General features: G+C 40.3%; 1 protein-coding gene across 3 annotated transcripts in view; it reads left to right on the plus strand.

The window, feature by feature from the left end:
- LOC136883687 (uncharacterized) overlaps positions 1-3,192 on the plus strand; it is a 101,858-nt gene extending 98,666 nt beyond the window's left edge. For all 3 annotated transcript variants that reach the window (XR_011018879.1, XM_067155989.2, XM_067155988.2), the window contains exon 3: positions 943-3,192. Coding sequence is in view for 2 of the 3 variants with exons in the window: in XM_067155989.2 (XP_067012090.2) it covers positions 943-1,987 (1,045 nt within the window). In the remaining variant the exon portion in view is untranslated. The remainder of the gene's footprint in view (positions 1-942) is intronic.
- The last annotated feature ends 9,019 nt before the right edge of the window (positions 3,193-12,211 follow it).

Consider the following 12,211-nt stretch of genomic DNA (forward strand, 5'->3'; position numbering starts at 1 on the left):
ACAAGGCCACAAAGGGCGTGAAAATGAAAGACTCCGTAGGCCTCGCAACCTAATACCGTTGGAGTCAGAAAAGAACAAGAGTTGACCAGGCGAGGTCAGATAACATAGATGAAAGTGAGGAGCCTGGCACAAGTAAGCAGAAGCAATGCTAGGACTTAGCTAAGAGCCCTTTGGTTGGCAACCCACACTCTCAAGTTGAGAGTCCCTGGGGCCCCTTTTAGTCACCTCGTAAGACAGCCAGAGGATACCGTGGGTGTTATTTTACCTCCCCCACCCACAGGGGTTTTAAGATAGTGACCTCTGACTGATACTGCGAAACCTTGAGGCAATTGCGCGAAGCAGTCAGGAGGAAACGGCCAGGGCTTTTCATTGAAGGCATCATCTTCCTTCGTGACAATGTGCGACCTCATGCAGCCCATTAGACACCACGCTGTAGAAGCAGTATCATTGGAACATCATCGACCACACTTCCGACAGCCCGGACCTTTCTCCAAGCGACTTTCACTTGTTTCCTCACTTGAAGGAACACCTAGGACGCCGACAATTAGCTTCAGACGAGTAGGTGAATACCTAGTGACAACGTGGCTGAATACTGTAGCAAAGTTTTCGGCTCCGCCTAATCAGTACCATTTTATTTTACAAACTATTGTATTATATATTTGTTTGAAACTGATCTAGTATGAACGTGGATGAACACGCAAGGACAGGATTTTTACTAGGAGGGAATATTCAAACTCATCCCATGAAGCAACAAGTGCCTAAACCAGTGTGGAGACTATGTCGAAAAATAACCTAATGTATATACTATCAGTTGGCTGTATCAGTTGTATGAAATAACATGTACACTTTTCACTGCAGGCTTTGTAACCTTACTTTTTGATCACCCTTTGTATTTAAATTCTTTAAATAATGATAATCAAAAATGTGTTGTTCTATTTACAGAGATGTGGAAATTGCCTTGCTGCGTTTGCGCCAAGAGAAACTTCTATTGGAATTGGAGAAACTCTTTGAGGAACGCAAACGTATTGCAGCCGAGAAGAAAAATGCTATTCTGCGTTCGGAAATCCTTAAACTACGTCTACAACTGACGGGCCGTCCTACATTATTGGAAATGGGAATCAATTGTGACGGAAAGAATGTAGGAACTGAAGATTTTCAAGAGATTGTGAATGTATCAGTTTCTAGATGCTCCATACCTCAAATTCATGATACCTCAATGGGTAAACCAAAATGTTCTGTATCATCAGTTGGCACCCAAGTCTGTTCAGCCCAACTATCAGGTAGTCAAACTGCAGGTTCTGTTTGCCCAGATAACTCTGTAATTAAGACAAACAGCCTTTCAAATATTAATTCAGCACCCGTTCATAAGCAGTCTCTGTCTACAAGTAACTATCCAGTTACTTTCCACCCTATCAACAGACATGTTTTATCTGATAACTTGGGAAGTTTGTGTTTATTGCCTGTCTCCATTCCATGTTCTGCAAGCCATTTTCCAGGCCCTTTGCTAAATATTGGAGATTTGTCTCCTATGACACACGTAAATATTTTTCAGACTGGCATCGATAATATGAGGTCATCAGGAGAGAGTGGATCATCTCAAATAGGACTTGTTCTTCAGGATTGTGAATCCCAGCAACAGAATCTTCAGTTTGCTAAACCTGCTTCACAAAGCACTCCAGCCACTAACAATACTTCGATAACAGGATCAAATCCTCAACAAGTAGCTTCCAACAAAACCATGCGAAATCAGATGGAAAATTCTAGTCAGTTAAATTCCTCATGTCAGCTGGATGGATCAAGAAAAGAGCTAGAGTCCACTGATGATTTTATTGTACCCCATCCAATAGACAGTTTATTAGAGCGAGATGAGGGGATCGTCGTCTCTGCCAGTAATTCGACAGCAGGCAATGTACCAAGAGTGAAAGAAAAAGTAGACGCTGGAGGTCCTAGCAAGAAACTTCGGTTGTCTACAGAGGACAGTAGGTGAAATTTACTTACATTTCTGTGTTTCTAAACTCAACTGCATGGAAGAATGAACCTGATGTATATGATTATGATCTTATGCTGCATAGCAATCCAATTATGATCATGCAGAACAATACATTCAGTGTTGCCAACACCTAATAAGGGCAAGTGTCTAAAACTAATAAAATTGGCCAGAAATAGCTAAATTGAGAGGACCTGCTAGTTATGACCAGACAGAAAGTAGAACTTTAATTTCATTCATACAATACCATGTAACATAAATTCACCTAACAAAAATAGATATGACTTTCTTTCCTCTGGTATCATTTCCCACCTCAGCACTTTGGGATATCTCTGCTGTTTTCACGTTCTGTATGCAGATGCTGTGTTTTTTCAAACATGTTGTACAACATTGGATGGGATTTCATAAGAACAACACTTTCACACTTGGGGAAGTTGCTGATAGAGTATATTTATTTTCATTCTCTTTCTAAGTTTGTTTTACACAACATTTATCCCGGGCTAAAGTCTCGCTCCATGTCCACATCTGAGTGAGACAACATAAGAACAGAAAAAGCCAATGAACCTGATTCAGAAAATGTATTTTCCCCAGTGGCATATTTGTCGAAATTCTGTAGTGGTAGACTGATTGACCCATTTCATGATGTTTAGTTCTCTACCGGTTTTCAACAATGTCAATCTTTACATCATACCCCAAGGTCATTGGCCAATTCATTAACTGGCTACTTATTTTAGAACTTCATTGACTCCAAACACTATCATTTTCTGCATTTTCAGGCATCCTATTCAAAATGTTTGTCACAGTATTTTTATTTTTAAAAATGTGCTCTGAAATTATTTTAAAATAAAAAGGGAAACACTTACTGTAAATTGAAGACTGGGCAATTGAAAATAACCATGACTAGAAAGTGGCTAATAAGGAAAAGTAAATGGCTAGGAAAGTTGCTGGTGACTTGTGGGATTAGTATTGGCTGTTTGGGTTTTCAAACAGGCCAGATTTAACCATAAAGTAGCTAAAATTGTTTACACTGCTGAACATACCGTTAAAATGTTCAGTGATCACCAAATAAAATACAGTGAAACCTCGTTAGTGTGTTTCTCATTAAGGTGTGTTCTCGCTTAGCACATTGTAAATTCGAAGTCCCGATTCACATCGTATTTAATCTATGCAAAAATTACCTCGCTTATCATGCCAGAAATTTTTGCTATTACGGTTTACGATCACTACTACGATCACGGTTTTCCTAGCCCTGAAAATGTTAATTGTCATCCTTTGTGAAAGGAACGTGATTGCCAACACAGGTAAGAAGCCCTCACCACAGGAGGCAGATTGGGGGAAGTTGCGAGGAAATGGGCAAAGGCCTTGGATTCCTGAACATTCCGGAGTAAATTACACTCTTTTGAGGTGGGGGGGAGGAGTCGTTAGCCTCAGGGAAGTTCAGATTTGCTTGTTGGTTTTCAGTGATATTGCTTAACCCGCTATACTAGTATAATAATTTACCAGCCCTCAAAGATCTGTCTTCTGCTTGAGTGAACATGTTATTAAACTGATGTAATTGTGGAGTTAAAATTGCTGACTTTGTAGCCACTGCCACAATACAGTCTCTCTAGTAGTACAGCAGCAAACTAATGAAATGCATCCTAGTGGTAAAATAATCTACCACTGCCCATTCCGGATGCACGCTTTGTTGTAGTTAGTGCCTGTGTATAGACAGCCGTGTAATTCATGCACACAGTCGCTGAAGAGTCTTTCAGATAAGGTTTGTACCGCTCTGTATGTATTTATTCATCTCCCAATGCAATATATTGCATATTATGTCATTGATTTTCATGAAATAGCAATACAAAAATGCTGTCCTAAAGTAGTATTTATTTCCCCCACATGCATGGCTTGCTATTATCGTTTGTGGCTGAGACTGCAGAAGATATGGAGAAATTGCTGAATGGTATGGACAGAATCTTGGATAAGGAGTACAAAATGAAAATAAATAACTCCAAAACAAAAGTAATGGAGTGTAGTCGAACAAAGTCAGGTGATGCAGGAAATATTAAATTAGGATTTGAAGTCTTAAAGGAAGTAGATGAATGTTGATACTTGGGTAGTAAAATAACTAACGATGGCAGAAGTAAGGAGGACATGAAATGCAGACTAGCACAAGAAAAGTAAAGAAATTTGCTCGCTTCAAATATTGAAATAGGAATTAGAAAGATGTTTGTGAAGACTTTCATCTGGAGTGTGGCATTGTATGGAAGTGAAACATGGACGTTAACTAGCTCAGAAAGAAGGAGGATAGAAGCTTTTGAAAAATTGTGTTACAGAAGAATGCTGAAGGTCAGATGGATAGATCAAATCACCAATGAAGAGATACTGAATCAAATTGGTGAGAGGAGGTTGATTTGGCTAAATTTGACCAGGAGAAGTGATAGAATGATAGGACACGTTTTAAGACACCCAGGACTTGTGCAGTTGGTTTTTGAGGGAAGTGTAGGCGGTAAGAATGCTAGCGGTAGACCAAGGTATGAATATGAAAGCAGATTAGAGCAGACAAAAGATGCAGATGTTATGTAGAAATGGAAAGGTTAGCACTGGATAGGGTGGCATGGAGAGCTGCGTCAAACCAGTTTATGGACTGATGACTCAAACAACAACAAAACAGTAAAAAGATTATCTGTTAAATCAAGTGATTTTTATTGGTTCATCTAAGAGCATTAGAAATAATGTTGCAATTGTTCGGAAGTTCATATTTATTACCACTTACCAAATATAACAATGTTTGTGTATACGAACCGGTAAGCTCTATTCTGTAAAAAGGTAACAGAAGTTACCGCCATGGTATATTACTTGTGATCGATGGCATAATATGCAATATATTGCATTTAGGAAATGAGTAAATACATTGAGTGGTACTAACCTTATTCAAAAGACTCTTCAGTGACTGTGTGCATGAATTACACGGCTGTCTGTACTAGTTTGCCGCCATATTACTAGATAGACAGTATTGTGACAGTGGCTACATAATAAAAAACAGAGTAATATTACTGTATTTGCAAAACATGTAATGTCGCCCTGCATAAAATATGTTTCAAGCCTTTTCAACAGAAGTTGTGCGGTTTTGTATTCTGCAATTTCCTAAGTTTCGTACTGTACAGTAAACCTGATGCAATCATTTACATATTATTTTCTTGTAAATAGTGCTAAAATAAAGTTTGCGATATGTACAGCCCTAAATGCTTGTAATGTTTATTTTAGTTTGAGGTGGTAAATTATTATACTACTGCCTATTTGAGGTACATGGTTGGCAGGAATGGGCAGTGGTATAATAATTCGCCATTCCAAAAATCCACCATTTGAGGACCTTTGAAATATTTTTGTTCATGTCTTACATTTGAACGGCAAAACATGAATGATGCCAAGTTTCATATTGCCCTGTAAAGGGTTAATAACTAAGTAAACTTGTTTGTGCTTGTATTTCACAGTCCATTCAGAAGTTAGAAATTAATTCTGAATTGTGAGTGATACAGTGAAGGGTAGTGAATATTTGTCGCTTGATAGCGTGCTTACGTATTAGGAATGTAACCGTGTAAAGTTGACTAGTGTGGTGCATATTTTTCTTGTAGTAGCTCAGGTATAGATACTGAAAAAGTCATGAAACTGCTTACTAATGAAGACAAAATTAAAATCCAGGAAGTGGACAAGCATCTGCATCTTTCAGCTGTACCGCATATGTTGGATTGGATTGGATTGGAGTCAGTCTTGGTTGAAACAGTGTTTGTTGAAACTCGAACCTTTGAGTTTCGGTTCAGTTTGATCAGTGTTGTCACAGTCAAGATGGCGGTCAAAGTCATTTCTCACACCTGTCCGAGTTTAACCCCCAGATAGTTCACGATCGAAGAGTGTGATCAGAATACGATGTTTAATAACCCACTGGTCCAAAATATAAGGCTTCAGCTAACATTTGTTTTAGGAGTGTGATCTGCAATAATGGTCTACATTGATACGTTTATGTACCCAAGTACAAGTGTTTTCATGTTTGTTTCTGGTGTATTACACACATTTTAATTCAGTAAAAAATATTTTTGTATTTGTTCTTGTCTTTTTTTCGCACCTTTTGATACTCTCATCTCATCTCTAGAAATGGTCGATAGCCTATATCTTTCAGTGTACCAGTATGTGCACAACGTAAAATGCACACATATATCACATTAAAAGGTCAATTAAGCCATTGAAGAAGAGAACTTTGGTTCTTAAAACGTGTTTGGTTTATTGAAAATGTAATAAATTTTATATTAGTGTTGACGAGGTGGACATTCATATGTAATTGACCTTTTAATGTGATATATTGGTTGTCAATACAGATCAATTTACTATTGATCATTATTGTACCAAAGGTACACCAACTCTGTACATTCACACTAAGTGCCTTTTAGAAGGCGATCTATAATACGATCAGTGAAACTCATTTCAGAAGAAGTTTGAACTTTTATCGACAGATGTCTCTACTAAATTTTCCAGCTGACTCATTCCTGGTTGCCAGCGTTTCGCCCCCGTGTGCTAGGCTGGGCTCATCAGTTGGTACCTAGCACACCTACCAAGACGCATGGCTAGTGCATACTGTGGAGGCCACTGCGTAAGCTAATTGTAGCCACCGGCAGTGCCAATGCACTATGAGAGACTTTGTCTCACTACCAAAAATTGATGCCTGCTTGGCCATCAGATGATATAGATGTTGATTCCCACTGTCAACTTAGGTGCTCCCTCTGGTGGGAGGATGGACAATTAATTTTCAAGAGAAATTTTGTAGTCATTAGTTGGTAAAACTGAATTGTTTGTAGATTGTTTTTGGTGTTCTAAGGTTATCAACACTTCTCTCTCTTCCCACTGACTTAATATGTTAGCTAGTAAGGAATTTTTGAACCAATCAAAATTGTGAGTGTGTTCAGAGATCCGGCCCAGATAATTCTGGAACCTTCCTCTCAGCTATAAAAGCTGGAACCTTTCGGGCCATGTTGTCTTTTGATTGCTCCAGTCCAGCAGAGGAATGTGTTCATAGAGGAGGCAGGGGATGCGCCTCACCCATCTCCGAAAGGCCCTCCAGCTCAAGGTAATGCCAGATATGTTCTAATGATGTAATAGTCTCAGAAAGCTAACTCAAGGAGAAGGTTTCAAAATTTTTTCTTAATGTAACTCTGTAAGTCTTTAAGCCAGGTCTAAGACCTTGGTCAGACTTAGGGAATAAAGAGTGTGTACCCTCATTTATTCCCCTTCAACTTGATGTTGAGGTGACTATGATTTTGTAATCTTTAAAATGTATCTTTATTAAACCTTTCTCTCCATCTAGTCACCTCCGTAGAATGGGCTTAGCCTCTGTAACGTCGGGCCATAAAGCCCACATAGGGTTTTAATAATGTTTCAGAGAATTTCAAAGAAGCGCAACTGTTCGCCTTCTAATATATTTTAGTTTTTGGCCAATAACATTAATCTTTTTTTTTCACTAAGGCCATGTAGAATGGGTACTTATTATCCCTGTTAAAGTTAACTACTATTATTCTTATCCTTTTTAAATGTAAATCAGACTGTTGAGTGGATAAGACAGTCAATACTGTTTGTTTTGTAAAAGTTAGTTTGTGCACTGGAGAGGCTGAAACTTGTAAATTTTGGAGAATAGTCTCCTACTTAAGTATGCAAAGCAAAGACGCTTCGTGTGAATGTAGTAAATTGCGGAACTCAGTCTCCTTGAAGATTTATTGAAGTGAGCAGTGGTGCTCTTGAATAATTTATAACTTAGGAGCTTCAAGCTCATTTTGTTAATCATTGTTGTTCTAGAGTTTTCTAAAATTGTTTCTCGAGCTCACAAGCTAACCTTTGTCCTACTGTTATTGGTTACAAAGTTTCAAATGTGAAAAGAAACAAAAACAAGTCCAGGAAAGAAATAAAATTTGTTTTTAGAGCTTCAAATTGAAGTTTGATTTTTTCTCTATCCACCCATTCATGTCCGCACCTTCTTTCACCTCTGTACACCATGGCATCCCTGTAACAATTATGATTAAGATTATCATTTAAAATGCACACATGTGAAAATAATGCATCAAGTGTCTAGATCTCCATGTTAGTTTTTATTCCTGTATTCAGTAGTACCTTCTCTTGCTTAGCACTTTAGTTTTACTTGTCTCTGCACAAATGTCTTAATGAGGTTTTACTCTTCTCTCAGTAACAGAATCCAAAGTGATCTGCTTTAGTGGGCAAGCTTGTTGAAGCTTTAATGAGATAAATGGGAATAGTGTTGACATGCCCTAACAGATTTGTTTACAGGTGTAAGTGGTAGAAGTAATGTTTCCATCGCAGCTTGATCTGCCAATTTGTTGCTCGCAATCACCACATGGCTAGGAAGCCACGCAAAGATGATTTTGGTGCCAGCATCGCTCAGCCTGGCTAGGTCATGAATCTGCTGTACCAGCGGGTGTTACAGGAAATGTAGTGCTTGAAAGTAATGTTTGGTTTCTATAATTTACATGAACCCCATCAAGCAGTCCTCAATATTTGTTCCTACTTCACTGATTTTTGTTGAACTACAGTTTTTAAACAAATGCACTCTTTTTCAGTGCTTACTGATTTTTGATTTGACCAACTGCAAAACGTACTATTGTTGGTTAGGCACTCTCTTTCAGTGCTCTAGGTAGTGGAGTCCAACTTCAGGACAGTTCATTTATGTATAAATAGTGGCAGATTTAATATTTCTTTGCTCTCCCACCCTCCCCCTAAAAAAGGAAAGAGCAGCCGTCAAAGTATTTGACGTAACTACAAAGTATGGTGTACTGTACAAGTAATATTTAACATTACACAAAACTAGAGTATTCAGAACTTTGATTAGTTTATTTTAGTCATGAAATTTTTTGTCTTTAGCTGCCAGTCACACAATGCAGGGGTAATAATAATAATAATAATAATAATAATAATAATAATAATAATAATAATAATGGCGTGTGGCCTCCGGAGAGTCCTGGTGCAGGTCTTTTGATTTGACATCCGCAGGTGACCTGCGCGTCGTGATGAGGATGAAATGATGATGAAGACGACACATTGTGCCAGGAATGCCTACAGCCTGGCACATTGTATTTTTAATTAGCAAATGATTGGCGACATGAAGGCGCTAGCACTTGAAGACAGCGCGCGAGGTGAATATTCTAGACACAGCTGCAAGCTATGTGAGGGAGAGCGCTACGTTTATTGCATTAATGCCGGATGACGTAATCTTCACGTGCAGCCAGCTCACCAGTCCAGAAAGTACTAAAACATATTTTATATCTGCTAAATCCTTTTAGCTACAAAATAATAATGTACATCACCGTGAAGCCGCCCGTATTTTAAAGGTAAACTGGTCAAAGTTTCAAGTAATCGACCTACAGATTCTCAAGATATTGAGGTGGAAAGGAAACACATTTTTTGCAAGAAGCAGAGAGCCAGCCTCGACCTCGGGTGTATAAGAGCCACGACAAGAGGGGTATGACACACACATCGATATACACCACGGCTTCTCGGGGCATCACAGCGCCACACATCTCACATTTTTGATCGGCCGGGTGGCCTTCAGCTCTAACTGCCATCCAGCCGAGCCAATAAATCATATAGGCCTGACACCAGGAAGGAAGTCGGCCTTCCCACCATGCTCACCTGCATCATTCCCGCTAGCGAACCTACCATCTCAGAAGACGACGTTTGCCTTGCACTCCGATCAGCTAACTTCGACGTCCACGATGTTTACCGGCTGTTGGATGGCTCCAGCTTAACACTGTCATCACAGATTCTCCTCTACCTACCAACGCGGGACGACTGGGAGCGCCTCCATGCCACCGGAGTCAGTATACATCAACGCTTCTACCTCGTGGAGCCTACTCCTCCACCCATCTTGGCCCAACTCGCTGCAGATCCAACTACTCTGCCCATCGTAACCTCTACTCAACTTCATACACCATCACCACCTTCATCGCCCTCAGTTTACCTCACCACTACAACTGCCACCACCACCACCACCACCACTACTACCACTACGACGTCCGCACATACCCCTTCCTATATTCCCGTCACTACGATCACGACTTGCCACCCCTCATCTCCAATGTCATCATCCCTCCCTCTATCCTCGACTCCCACACAACCTAGTCTTCAACAATTCCCCGCCACCCCATTGGATTCGATCGCAGCAGCACCACCGTCAATTCTACAATCCTCATCAGACAACGCCGAAGCCACATCGTCAACACCACCACCGCCACCTACATATTTCAACGGTATGCCTAGCTGCGTGCTCCGTGGCGTAGACCCCTGCGTCTCTGACCAGGACATACTTCATGAACTTCGAACAACAGGAATTCCCGCCCGAAGTGCGTCGCGGATACTAAACAGCTCCGGCCCTACCTACATGGTTCGCCTCCACCTTCCAACGGCAGAAGACGTCCAGCACCTGATCGATACCGGCGCCTATATTTACCGCCATCATTACAGAGTGGAGCCTTCTCGTTCCCCACCCCGACCTGTTCGCCATCCTCCCTCTACTGCCTACCGTCGCCCCCGGCCAGCTCCTCCTACCTTTCAACCTCGTCAAACCGTCTGTCCGCCCCTTCCCTCAACTACTAGTTTCCCCCAAACCTTTCCAACGCCAGATATCCTTCGAATCCTCACCACTTCCCTTTGTAATCTCACCGCCACCCTCCACCTCCTAACTTTGCATCTCTGCCCTAGAACCCTCAACTAAACATCCCGCTTACACTCATCTCCCATCATTTCTTACTTCGTTTACCCACCTTCCTTCTCCCTCACATCTACTCGACCCGCCTGCATCTCTTGGCCAGAGAGAGGGCGTAACCCTCTAGGTGGCCCGCCCCACCCCTTCAGGGTGGGGAATGAAAACTTTGGGGAAAAAAGGGTATAATCAGTTGCAATCTACAACTCGACTATGACGGATTATACGGTCGCCGTGTGCAGGTGTCGAACCTGAAACTTTGTCACGTTATGTGAAGTTAGTCGTTGCACTTATAAAATTTCTGCAGTGCTACGGACTTAGAAAAAATCCGGCGTGTACTAAGATGGACTCTAATATTTTCGGTAACTTATAAAATTTTTGCAGTGCTACGGACTTAGAAAAAATCCAGTGTGTGCTAAGTTGAACTCTAATATTTTCGGTGACATCTTCGAACTTGGTAAAATTTCAGCGTGTGCTAGAATGAGTATTTAACATTGGACAGTGACATATCAGAACTTAGGATAAATCTAGAACTCGGGACTTAATATTTGTCGTAACCGAGTGGGGACAGTTTTTCCCAAATATTACTTGTATTTGAACAGTGGTGTCAAATAACTTAGTAAATTTTAAGGACATTTTATAGCAATTCCATGAAATATTAACTCCAGTGAAGTGAAATAACACATCCTCTTAATATTGGTGTTACAAATAATTAGAAACATTTGAATACATCTTACGTGTGTAGTACACGGACTGAACTGACACTTGATATTCCGATAAGCTTTGAACCTCAGGTTTTATTTTGAACCAAGTACAACGTGTTCTGACTGACAGAAACATTATTCTCATGTGTAAATAGCATGAATCATATGAACAGTATTAAAAAACTTGTATTACGCGAACTATGCTTAGAAAGTGTGAGTACTAAAACTGTGGAAACTTTCGAATAGTGATGTGTGCTTCGAAACCATACGTGTTTCAGACCATGCTTTAATTTCACACAAAAACCATAATTATATCAGTGTGATTGTTATTTTGAATTTTACATAACAGACTGTGATTCAAAATGCGATTCTGAGTATTGTTTAGCAGTGACTTGCTAATATTCACCCGATCAGATAGTGCTATTCTTAACACTCACAATTAAACGCCAATTGAACTTTCTCGTGTGTCTTCACAATTGACACCAGAAAAATCTTGACCGAGTGTTTAATTCTCATATCAACCTAACACCTGGCTCGACGTGGGAGATGGTACGTGGTACGTCGTGGGAGATGGTATGTGGTACAGCGTGGGATATGGTACGTGGTATAACGTGGGATACGGTAAGTGGTACAACGTGGTATTCACAACCTCGAAGAAGTTTCTGATGCTGTTCGTAGAAGCGCATTCCCCAGTTCCAGCGTCATGAACATTCAGGTGATATGAGTGCACTTAGCATTTTTGATCTGTTGAAAGCAGTGATTATTTTGAAACCATTGATAGCA

This window comes from Anabrus simplex, chromosome 1 (assembly GCF_040414725.1).
Source record: "Anabrus simplex isolate iqAnaSimp1 chromosome 1, ASM4041472v1, whole genome shotgun sequence".
Taxonomy (NCBI): Eukaryota; Metazoa; Arthropoda; class Insecta; order Orthoptera; family Tettigoniidae; genus Anabrus; species Anabrus simplex.